This window comes from Bombina bombina, chromosome 5 (genome assembly GCF_027579735.1).
Source record: "Bombina bombina isolate aBomBom1 chromosome 5, aBomBom1.pri, whole genome shotgun sequence".
NCBI classification, from domain to species: domain Eukaryota; kingdom Metazoa; phylum Chordata; class Amphibia; order Anura; family Bombinatoridae; genus Bombina; species Bombina bombina.
The window spans coordinates 826,736,508-826,749,671 of record NC_069503.1 but is presented as its reverse complement, the minus strand read 5'-3'; the positions used below and the strand labels follow the sequence as shown (position 1 = coordinate 826,749,671).

Here is a 13,164-nt window from a genome sequence, read left to right as displayed (position 1 = left end):
TATGTGAATTTATATTTTGGCCGGAATGTCCCTTTAAGGTTGGAACAATGGTTTAATAGTATACACGTACCCAAGTTAATAAAGATTGTATATATAATTTTAGGAAAAATTATTGTTTATTAGGCTAAGTTTTTTAATACACCTGTTTATGATGATAATATATATTAGCATTTGTTAGGCTTCATTGTATGTTAGCCTGTTTTAGGCTATATATTTTTAATATAGGTTTAATAACCTTCATTAAGGCATTTATTGTGTGCAGATATCATATGCATCTCTCATGCCTAGGTCTCATTAATAGTATATGTATATATTTTCCTTACTCTCTTTTTGTGCCTATATTTTAAGACTTTATTAAATATGGTATTTTAGCCGGTATTATGGCGATATTATATAATAGCCTGTATTAAATATATTCTATATATTTTTATTTGCTTGTTTTGGTTTTTATCAAGTCTGTATTAGGGTCACTCTTTATAGTATATCGGTATTAGGTTATCATTATAGAAGTGCTTTAGCCTGTTTTAAAGGGACAGTCTAGTACAAAATAAACTTTCATGAATCAGATAGAGAATGTAATTTTAAACAATTTTCCAATTTACTTTTATCACCAATTTTGCTTTGTTCTCTTGGTATTCTTAGTTGAAAGCTAAACCTAGGAGATTCATATGCTAATTTCTAAGCTTTTGTAGGCCGCCTCTTCTCTCAGGGCATTTTGACAGTGTTTCACCACTAGAGGGTGTTGGTTCACGTTTATCATATAGATAACACTGTGCTCAAGCACGTGGAGTTCCAGTGAGCAAGCTCTGATTGGCTAAAATGGATGTCTGTCAAAAGAACTGAAATAAGGGGGCAGTTTGCAGAGGCTTAGAAGGTAATCACAGAGGTAAAAAGTGTATTTATATAACTGTGTTGGTAATGCAAAACTAGGAAATGGGTAATAAAGGGATTATCTATCTTTTTAAACAATAAAATTCTGGTGTAGACTGTCCCTTTAAGCTATATTATATACTGTATATAACCTCTATTAAGGCTATATATTAAAATATCTACTTTTAGCATGATTTTATTAGACATCATCTACCTTAGACCTTAGAGACATGGGTATTAATCTAACCTGGTTCCTTTCATCAGACTATGTCTATGGTATATATTAAACCTGTATAGGCTATATCAATATGAATATATTAGCCGTATTAAACTATATCTTTATTAGTATGTTAACCCTGTTTTTTGGCTTTATTAATATTAGATATTTTTCGCCTGCATTAGGCTATACCAAACAATTTTATAGGTATATATTTTTCTGTTAGTATATTTTTTTGTTTCAATCTGAATGTATTTTGTTGGCTGAAAGATAGCCTGGTGGACTAATGGGCATATATATATATATATATATATATATATATATATATATATATATATATATATATATATATATATATATATATATATATATATATATATTTTATATTTTATACTTAATAAAAATTCACAGCGCTAGAATGGAAAGTAGAATCTCACCACAGTAAGAGTAAAAATAATAATAAATAATAATAAAAATAGGTAAACACACTCTTTTAAAAAAACTCTTAGTGCAGCATAAACGCGTCGAGTCAGAAGAGCCGGTTCAACCAGTTGGAGAGTGATATCTCCTTTGCCTTATCCAGCCTAGAACTTTTTCCTGTGATCAGTACATTTCAACAGAGGGTTTGGATAAAATCACGGAAGATAGCAGTGATCAGACAAAGCCAAGGAATGTATTGAAAGGCATATTCTAACTTCCCTTTTGTAAGTGCATATATATGCAGATAAAAAGGAAAAAAAATCTGCGCTTCTAAGCTAGAGATAAACAGTAAATACCAATATAATATAAATAACATATCAATAAATAAAATGAATAAATGAAAATAGTGATGGTCAATAGTTGGGATCAAGATTTATAAAACCTCCAAAATTAGGAAATACAACAAATGGTAACAGATATTACCATAACATATAAATCTACAATGAAATCAAAACCAGAACATAATCCAAAAACCACACTCTTACGTATATTCCAGTATCTTAAACAGTCAGAGTGGTATCAAGTTGCACAAATAAATGTGTATGATGGTTAATAGTCTGTACTTGAATTCACACCAAGCTGTATGCCGTTCTCCTGGGGGTGTATCAACAATAGCCCCCTAAGTGAAGACAACAAAGACTGAAAGACATACACACACAGGCGTACGTAACAGGTGTTGCTTGCAGCAGGTGCTAACCAAAAGACTGCTCACACAAACCGCTAACTACTATTTCCAGCTAAAAAGATTCAAGTGCATACACCTATGTCTTTAAGTGCATATATATGCGCAGTGGGATTTTGCAATAAAGTTTGTCTACTACCTTGAATCTGGGTTGCGTTTGTTTTTTATTTTACAGATATATTTTTTTACCATATCCTCCGGCGCTGTGCTGACGGTCCACGCGGATGCGTGCCTGACCAGTGACTAGCTCCGGTTCGTCAAGCGAGCCGCTGCTCAGCACGACACTGGATCTCTCGTTTCTGTATTATATAGCGCTGCGGAATCGGTTTGCGCTCTGCAAATAACTGATAATAATAATAATTTTTTCCCTCTGGATTTGCTTTTGGCCGTCTGTTAGGCCCTCCTTGTTTTGAAATCCTCCAATTGTATTGCTTTATTTCATTTTCTGTGATTTTATTTCCTTATACCTTCTTATCTACATTTTCTGTCTTAACGGAAATTCATCTACTTTTGAAATTTCTATTTCCTATTGTTTTTCTCTCTATTCTATACACTTATAGGGCCTGTCTTCTACATATTGTTATTGTCTTATAGTTCTGATATCCCCCTTTGTTTCCCCCGTCCAGTTTTTTCATATCCAACTCTGTTATCATTTACCTTTTCTATGTGATTTTCTTGTATCTCTTTCCCTGCAGGCTTCCCCTTTGCCTCAGTGCTTTTGACAGGACGACAAAATTATAGCATGTGGATTTAAGTAGGGCTCCTTTACCCTAGGTCCTGAGTTTGTTTGTTTCAGGATTCAATTTTAATCTGTCGCTCTAACTCTGCCATTCAGACTTCTTACGCTTTAGCTCAGTATCAGTCTTTTTTTTATCCTTGTAATTGACTTGGGAAGGCCCTATCTCGCCCAGGTGCACATAGAGGCAAAATTCCAGCCTGATGGCCATTAACCCCTCCCCCGGGTTTTTCACATAGGGGTGATAGAACCTCCTCCCCAGAGGTAAAACGGGGTTAAAGAACTCTACTCCCCCAGAGTTTTCAAGAGGGGCATTAGAGCTCCGACTCTCACAAATTTTTGAACTTGGTTACTTTTTGTTTTGAAGTTTATTTGTAGGTGCGTTAAAAATGCAAAATATGAAGCCTCATGTCTTGTCTTAAATTTTGGATTATTATAGCCTATGGTGAATAAATAATCTTGATTTTATTAAAGACAGGAGGCAAATATGCTCCCCCCCCTCCACACTTCTGTCCCTCCCATGATGTGTTAATAAAGATTTTGTTTTCTTGAAATTTCATCTAAATGAGGTTATGGCTGTTGATTTTCCTTTTCTGGGGCTAATTATTTTTCGTTTTTTCCTCTTTCAGTGACTCTGGGGATTTTTTTTCCTTATTTATCTATGGACCATGTCATCTGTTGTTTTCCTTCCTGGGAGTCGCTGTTCCGATTTTGTTCTATGATAGATATTCATTGGAGTTTGTTTCCTTCCTGATTGGCTCCGCTGTCTTATGGTCAAAGAAAAGAGGAAGTGCTGGACTTGTTCTTTACAGTTTATTGGCCTGCTGTGTGCTGATTGGTGCAGGCTTGTTGCTATGTTTTTTTTTATCTGTATATTCCTTTGCTGCTGTTTGGAATCAGTAAAGATTTGATGCAAAATATTTGCTTCCTGTCTTTAATAAAATCAAGATGATTTAGTCACCATAGGCTATAATAATCCTAATTATTTTCGCACCTTACTTCTCGGAGGGCCATGAGTCTTGTAAACCAGTATTTCTCAACTCCAGTCCTCAAGTACCCTTAACAGGTCAGATTTTCATGATATTTAAAGTAGAGAACAGTTTAAAAAAATCAGCTGATCAGTAACCATGGTTACTAACCTGCTCTCACCTATCAGCTGATTATTTCACCTGTTCTCTACTTCAGATATCATGTAAATCTGGCTGTTAGGGGTATTTGAAGACTGGAGTTTGAGAAACAATATTATAAACCACTATCATATTAGTATATATGAAAAAGCACTATGATAGGGCGACAAGTGACAGATGTACTAATATTATAGTGGTTACAAGACGCAGGACCCTCAGGGAAGTTTCAGGGTTATCCTACAAATTGGGGGACATTTAGGAGATATAGAATTGTAATTAAATTCTTATGTCGGCTCTTTTCTGACCAGAAATCTAATTGTAAAGGTGACACTCATTGAACATATTACAGGCAGACCAGATGAATGGAATTTTTGATAGTTTTGATAAGATATAATAACTAAATACCATTATAAAAATAGACTAGAACATACCTGAGATTTTGTTCATTTTTATCAGACATTTCCATGTTGTTACTTTCTGAATCCAGTTTCTCATCCTTCATGTCTGGCTGAGAGAGAAAAAAATCCCTCATCAAACTAATGACAACTTACATACAGGTATGTGTGAGTTTCACGGACAGTATTTTGTCATTTGAGCAGAGTTCATTCATGTTGCATTGATACAAACAGCTTTCATAGCGCTTCATGGCCAAAATTCTCTGCACACACTGCTTATCAAAACTTAGAAGGGCCTCTGTTTTAAAAACTTAAATTTCCTTTTCAAATACAGTAAAAGAACATAACACTTGTAAATTTAGGAATTTCAATGAGAATAATGACATGCTCTAATTTGATACAGTGTGTAATTGTTAAAATGAATGATCCTAGCTATGTGATTAACTCCATAAAGGGGTTAAACACAAAGGAAAACATAATTTATGTAAGAACTTTCCTGATAAATTAATTTCTTTCATAGTGGCAAGAGTCCATGAGCTAGTGACGTATGGGATATACATTCCTACCAGGAGGGGGCAAAGTTTCCCAAACTTCAAAATGCCTATAAATACACCTCCCACCACGCACACAACTCAGTTTTAACGTATAGCCAAGTAGTGAGGTGTAAAAAAGGAGTAAAAAAAAAAAAACATACAAAAAGAGTAACTGGAAAAATAATGTGCTTTTATACAGAAAAATCATAACCACCAAAAATTTGGGTGGGCCTCATGGATTCTTGTCACTATGAAAGAAATTAATTCATCAGGTAAGTTCTTACATAAATTATGTTTTCTTTCATGTAAGTGGCAAGAGTCCATGACTAGTGACGTATGGGATACAATACCCAAGGTGTGGAACACCACAGAGTCACTAGAGAGGGAGGGATAACAAATAAAAACAGCTACTTTTCGCTGAAAAAATGAAATCCAAAATAATAATTACGTTTTCTTAAATTTAAAAAAAACTCAAATCATAGGCAAAAAGAATCAAACTGAGACAGCTGCCTGAAGAACTTTTCTACCAAAGACTGCTTCCGGAGAAGCAAACAAATAAAAATTATAAAATTTAGTAAATTTATGCAAAGAAGACCAAGTTGCTGCTTTGCAAATCTGATCAACTGAAGCTCCATTCTTGAAAGCCCAAGAAGTGGCAACTGATCGGTAGAATGAGCTGTAATTCTGAGGAGGAGACTTCCCTGCCTCCAAATAAGCCTTGTGAATCAAAAGTTTCAACCAAGATGCCAAAGAAATGGCAGAGGCTTTCTGACCTTTCCTGGAACCAGAAAAAATAACAGACTAGAAGTCTGAAATCCTTTGTAGCTTCAACATAGTATTTGAAAACTCTTACCACATTCAAAGACTGTATTTCAAAGCTCTTACTACATCCAAAGAATGTAGAGATCTCTCAAGAGAATTCTTAGGATTAGGACATAAAGAAGGAACAACAATTTCTCTACTTATGTTGTTAGAATTCACAACTTTAGGTAAAAATGTAAATGAAGTCCGTAAAACCACTTTATCTTGATGAAATATAAGATAAGGAGACTCACAAGAGAGAGACGATAATTCAGAAACTCTTCTAGCAGAAGAGATAGCCAAAAGAAATAACACTTTCCAAGAAAGTAGTTTAATATCCAAAGAATGCATAGGCTCAAAAGGAGGAGTCTGCAAAATCCTTAAAACCAAATTAAGACTCCAAGGAGGAGAAATGGACTTAATAACAGGTTTGATACGAACCAAAGCCTGAACAAAACAGTGAATATCAGGAAGCTTAGCAATCTTTCTATGAAATAAGACAGAAAGAGCAGAAATTTGTCCATTCAAATTATTTGCAGACAAACCTTTATACAAACCATTCTGAAGAAACTGTAAAATCCAAGGAATTCTAAAAGAATGCCAATAATTATTATGAGAGGAGCTTTATGAAATATAGGTTTTCTAAACCTGATAATAAATCTTCCTCGAAACAGACTTATGAGTCTGTAACATAGTGTCAATTACTGCATCAGAGAAACCTCTATGACTAAGAACTAAGCGTTCAATTTCCATACCTTTAAATTTAGAGATTTGAGATCCTGATGGAAAAACGGCCCTTGAGGCAGAGGGTCTGGCCTTAAATGAAGTGGCCAAGGCTGGCAACTGGACATCCGGACAAGATCAGCATACCAGAACCTGTGAGGCCATGCTGGTGCTATCAGAAACGCATGAGATTGTTCCATTATGATCTTGGAGATCACCCTTGGAAGAAGTCCATCAAATCTATTTCTGGAAGACCCCACATTTGTACAATCTAATGAAACACATCTGGATGGAGAGACCACTCCCCTGGATGCAAAGTCTGACGATTGAGATAATCCGCTTCCCAATTGTCTACACCTGGAATATGAATCACAGAAATTAGACAAGAGTTGGACTCTGCCCAAGAAAGTATCCGAAATACTTCATTCATTGCTAATAAACTGTGAGTCCCTCTCTGGTGATTGACATATGCCTCTGTTGTGATATTGTCTGTTTGAAAACGAATGAAATGTTCTCTCCTTAATAGAGGCCAAGCCTGAAGAGCTCTGAAGATAGCACGAACAAAAGAAGCCCCTTGAATAATCCGATGATGGTCCAACCACCAAGACAGAAAGAGTTGAATGTTGGGATTTAAGTATATCAACTGTGATATCCGAGTATAATTCCTGCACTATTGATTCAGCATGCAAAGCTGCAGAGGTCTCATATGAAAATGAGCAAAGGGGATCGCGTCCAGTGCTGCAGTCATAATACCTAAAACTTCCATGCACATAGCCACTGAAGGGAATGATCGAGACTGAAGGTTTAGACAAGCTAAAACCAATTTAATTTGCCTCTTGCCTGTTAAAAACAGAGTCATGGACACTGAATCTATCTGGAAACCTAAAACGGTGACCTTTGTTTGAGGAATCAAGAAACTCTTTAGTAAATTGATCCTCCAAACATGCCTTTGAAGAAACAACACTAGTTGTTTCATGTGAGACTGAGCTAGTACCAAGATATCGTCCATATAAGGAAACACGGCAATACCCTGCTCTCTGATTACAGATAGAAGGGCACCGAGAACCCTCAAAAAGATTATTGGAGCGGTCGCTAGGCCAAATGGAAGGCAGAGTAGTCCTTAGTCACTATCTTGAAAGTTGGGACACTTACAAACGATTTAAAAGTTTCATATCCAGAACTGGTCTGAAAGAATTCTCTTTCTTTGGGACAATGAATAGATTTGAATAAAACCCCAAACCCTGTTCCTGTAGAGGAACTGGAATAATCACCCCTGAAAGCTCTAGATCTGAAACACAGTTCAGAAAAGCCTGAGATTTCACAGTATTTGTTGGAATATGAGAAAGAAAGAATCTTCTCACGGGAGGCCTTATTCTGAATCCTATTCGATACTCTTGACACACAATATTCTGAATCCACTGATTCTGAAAAGAACCTAACCAAATTTCCTGAAACAATTTCAATCTGCCCTCCACCAGCTGAACCTGATTGAGGGCCGCACCTTCATGCAGTCTTGGGGGCTGGATTAGGTCTTTTATAAGGCTTGGTCTTATTCCAATTTGAGGATGGTTTCCAATTGGAACCAGAGGCCTTAGGGGAAGGAGTAGACTTTTGTTCCTTATTCTGACGAAAGAAACGAAAACGATTAGGAGCCTTAAATTTGCCCTTAAATTTTTTATCTTGAGGTAAGAAAACTCCTACCAGTAACAGTAGAAATAATAGAATTTAATTGAGAAGCAAATAAATACTTACCCTGGAAAGAGAGAGATAGTAATCTAGATTCAGACACCATGTCAGCATTCCAAGATTTAAGCCATAAAGCTCTTCTGGCTAAAATAGCTAAGGACATAGATTTAACATCAATTTTAATAATGTCAAATATAGCATCACAAATAAAATGATTAGCATGTTGTAGCAAAGGAACAATGCTGGTCAAATCATGATGATCTACCTGCCGGGCTAAACTATCCAACCAAAAAGTTGAAGCAGCGGCCACATCAGCCATTGAAATAGCAGGCCTAATATTATAGCCAGAATGTAAATATGCTCTTCTAAGATGAGATTCAATCTTCCTATCTAAAGGATCCTTAAAAGAAGTAAAATCTTCCATAGGAATAGTAGTACGTTTGGCAAGAGTGGAAATAGCCCCATCAACTTTAGGAACTTTTTCCCAAAACTCCAAATTAGCCACAGGTAAAGGATAAGACTTCTTAAACCTAGATGAAGGATTGAAAGAAGAACCAGGCTTAGACCATTCCTTAGTAATCATATCAGAAACAGCATCTGGAACAGGAAAAACCTCAGGAGCAACCTTAGGAGGTTTAAAACAGTATTCAAACGTTTACTGGCTTTATTATCAAGAGGACTAGACTCTTCAATACCCATAATAACCAGAACTTCCTTCAATAAAGAACAAATATAATCGATCTTAAACAGAAAGGACGATTTGTCAATTTCAGAATCTGAATCAGGATCTTATGAACCAGAAGAATCCTCATCAGCAGAGGAAATTTCAGTATGCTGTCGGTCAATACAAATTTAATCAGATTTATGAGAAGTTTTAAAAGACCTTTAAGCAAAAGCTTATCATGACAGATGCTACATAATCGAGCTGAAGAAATAACATCAGTTAATTTACCAGAGACACACTTAGCTTTGGTAGAACTGTGTTCAGGCAGCATGGTTTCTACAGAAACATCAGAGACAGGATTAGATTAAGACATCTTGCAAAATGTAAAAAAAACAAAAAAAAACAAAAAACATTTAAACAAAATAAATATCCAATTTCCTCATATAGCAGTTTCAGGAATGGGAAAAAATGCTTATGCTAAAGTAAGATGCAAAAAATAAGCATCATAGCTCTTAACATGAAGAGAACCAGAAGCATAAAAAGAAGAAGGGATATATACAAAAAAGATTTTAGGCGCCAAGTATGACGCAAAAAGAAAATTAAAATATTTTGGCGCAAGAGCTAACATCAGGAAATGATGCAACTCGCGTCACAATAAGCGCGACTCTGCGCCTAAACAACGTGCGTCAACAAAGACACAGGAAATGACTAAACTTACGTCACCTTAGACGCACTTTCATGGCAAAAACATTTGCGCGCCAAAAATTACGCCATAAAAAGCGGCATTTTGCATCCTGCAAGCCTAGTTTGCCCGCGAACATTTGGAAAATAAAGTCAAATTGAAAGAATCTGAAAACCCCAGGTAAGAAAAAATAAAAAACATAAATTTCATACTGAATTTGATAGTCTGCAGAAAAGGGAAATATACATAGACCTGACTCATGGCAAATATAAGTAAATACATATATTTAAAACTTTATAACATAAAGCGCCAAACATAGCTGAGAGTGTCTTAAAATAATGATACCTACTTACCGGAAGACACCCATCCACATATAGCATACAGCCAAACCAGTACTGAAAAATATCAGCAGAGGTAATGGTATAGGAGTATAACGTCAATCTGAAAAGGGAGGCAAGGAATGAATCCCTGCGACCCATTACAGAGAGCCTTTGAAAGGATTTCCCATGGGCGAAACCACTAAATAAACAGGCAATATTCCCTTCACATCCCTCTGACAAACACTGCTTAGAAGCGCCTTTCACAGAAGAAAATCAAGCACATCTTGCTTCACCACCTCCGCAGGGAGGCAAAGTTTGTAAAACTGAGTGCTGTGTGTGGTGTATTTATCGGCATTTTGAGGTTTGGGAAAATTTGCCCCCTCCTGGTAGGAATGTATATCCCACACGTCACTAGCTCATGGACTCTTGCCACTAACATGAAAGAAAAGGCCCATCTTGGGAGATGGTGAGACAAGAATGGCAGTCATATGCAGCTGCAAATCACTGGCATCTTTCTGCTTGGAGAAAAAAAAAAAAAAAACAGTACTTGCAGCTCATAAGCACAACTTTACCTATGCGTTTAAACACATTTGCAAGGGGTTAACCACAGTTAGCTAAACTTATGAATTAGAGCATGCATTGTTTTTATTATAATATCTCTAAGTCTAGCAGAACACAGGATTTGATAGTTACTTTATTTCTGCATAAGACGCTGATTTACCTGTTTTACCATACTCTCTCTCTTCCTCCAAAACCACCATCTTCCAGACTTTTTTGGCATCTTCTCTTTTACCCATGATTCAATAGTATTCTAATAGAAATGAAAAGGTTTGCACCATCAGTATGTTGAAATATTAAGAGTCTGGTGTTTTAGCTTTGTGTCAGCCGGTACTTTGTTTCTGGTTGGGCTAATAACATTTACCTTAGGTAGGTTTTTCTGGAACACCTGCATACTTAAAATCATAGGCGCTGCCAGCACCCAGTTGTAATACCTGTCAAAAAGCAGATTTTAAGTATTATTCCAACAGCATATAACCCCATTACATTATTAAAGAGGTAATCAAATTAGTATGCAAGTCATCTAAAGAAAGAAGGGTACATATTCAAATCTGTGCTAGACTTATATGTTGTGAATCAATGTCTCACAATAAAGCAAACTCATGCATTCTTTCTTAAAAACATAAATACAACTGAACATATATCAACTAATATCACTAAAATATTACATTGTAAATAAGCACAGTTAATAGATGTAAATATTAGTACTATATTTATATAATTATATACAGGATATGTGTAATCTCTCTACCCAACGCTATTTAAAAAGGATAGAACACAAAACTAATTGAAATAAAAGGATTAGTATAACCAGTGGTATTCATAGCTTCAAACTGTTAAAGTCACTACTTTACCGGTTATAAATTCTCACTACAAGATTAGGATTGTCGATGATTCCAGGGTTTTCAGCAAATTGTTCATAAGTAACAATGTGCTCCTTGAATTTCTCTGAAAAAAAACATGCAATTAAACTTTTACTATTTCATCAGAAAAGAGACGAAAGTGTTTTTTTTTTTTAATCTAAAATGCGGCATTTTAAAACTTTTTAAATGGATGTACTGCAAAAAAATTAAGTTTTGTATGCTTGTGAGGTGTCATTGTTCAGCAATAAAGCAAGAGTACTGCTCATCAGCCAGTAGTAATCAGTCCTTAAAGGGACATGAAACCCAAAAATTTTCTTTCATGATTCAGATAGAGAATACAATTTCAAACAACTTTCCAATTTACTTCTATTATTTAATTTGCTTCTTTCTCTTGTTATCCTTTGCTGAAATGTTTATCTAGGAAAGTTCATGTGCAGCAGAGAATCTAGGTTCTAGCTGTTGATTGTTGGCTGCATATATAAACTGATTGTGATTGGCTCACCCATGTGTTCAGTTAGAAACCAGTAGTGCACGGCTGCTCCTTCAACAAATGATACCAAGAGAATAAAACAGATTAGATAATAGAAGTAAATTAGAAAGTTGTTTAAAATTGTATTCTCTATCTGAATCATGAAATATTTTTTTTGGGTTTCATGTCCCTTTAAGGATTAGTTAATTAAAAAATGCACTTCCTGTAAGCATTAAAATCAAAATTAAAAAAAAGAGTTTATGGCAATAGTTTCTTTCATACAAAACTATTTTTATCATGTTTAAATAATATTCTCTTTCTTATACAATAAAAAGTAAAATGTCTGTTTTAAGCACAAATATAGGGTTAGACCACTAATAGTAGCAACAGATAGCTGTTGGCTATTTTAAACAATTAACTTTACAACTAAAATGCAGTCTAGCCCATAGTGAAAAGCATTGTACAAGGTACATATTGGAAATAACAGACAAGTAATAAAGCTAACAATAGTGGAATGTTTTAGAAAGGTTTGGGGGATCCACATCCAGTAATTAGGGCAAGATTAAATAGAGCTAAAAATAAAGACTCTGAGATGAGATTACCATATATTTATACAGTATCAGACTATTATAGGAAGAATTAAGAAGAATTAAGGTTGAATAAAAGTCCATAATGGTACTGTGCAGCTCCAACATTCTATTCAATGCCCTATGCCACACAAGTGCATTTAATGGGGCATTTTTTTTTCAATCTAATTAAACGCTGATATTGGCACCTTGTACACAATGCGTTTGTCTATCTCAGAGACTAAACAGGGAATAATTGGTGTATATACACTGTGCACTTTTTTCCTGTAAAGTCGAGGCTGGCATAAGGAGGCACGTCCAAAGTACTTGAGTGGCGCCGCTGATAAGATCTTGTATACTTGTATTAGTATTTTAAACAGAAAAAAACTATATCCATTATATATTTCCTTTACAAAGGGACTCACTACGAATTGCAGTAAAATATATATATACCTGTATATTTCTTATAAATGCTCATTGGCTGACAGGCACTTCATACTAATCCTCATTGGCATTGGTAGAAATCACATGTAAATGAATGAGCATTAGTAGGAATGACTGATGATGTTATGTTAATTTCAATTTTAATAATTCAGAATTATTCTGGCAATAAAAAAAAAATGTTGCTCTTTCATATAGAGGATAGATCATTTTTAGTAGTGTCCCTTTAAAATGATGAGCATCATCCAATTAATAAATATCATGATTAACATCCAACCTATTGTATTGGTACTGAATTTATTGACCCAAGAAGAATAAATGGCTAAGCTGGCCCTGGTTTATAGTAAAAAA

General features: G+C 35.2%; 1 protein-coding gene across 1 annotated transcript in view; it reads right to left on the bottom strand.

Annotated features, from left to right (window-relative positions):
• LPIN2 (lipin 2) overlaps nt 1-13,164 on the bottom strand; it is a 245,089-nt gene that overhangs the window by 54,224 nt on the left and 177,701 nt on the right. Inside the window, exons 11-14 of the mRNA XM_053714954.1 lie at nt 11,329-11,422; nt 10,839-10,908; nt 10,638-10,727; nt 4,544-4,620 (exon numbers count right to left, since the gene is read on the bottom strand). Of these exons, the coding sequence (XP_053570929.1) occupies nt 4,544-4,620; nt 10,638-10,727; nt 10,839-10,908; nt 11,329-11,422 (331 nt within the window). The remainder of the gene's footprint in view (nt 1-4,543; nt 4,621-10,637; nt 10,728-10,838; nt 10,909-11,328; nt 11,423-13,164) is intronic.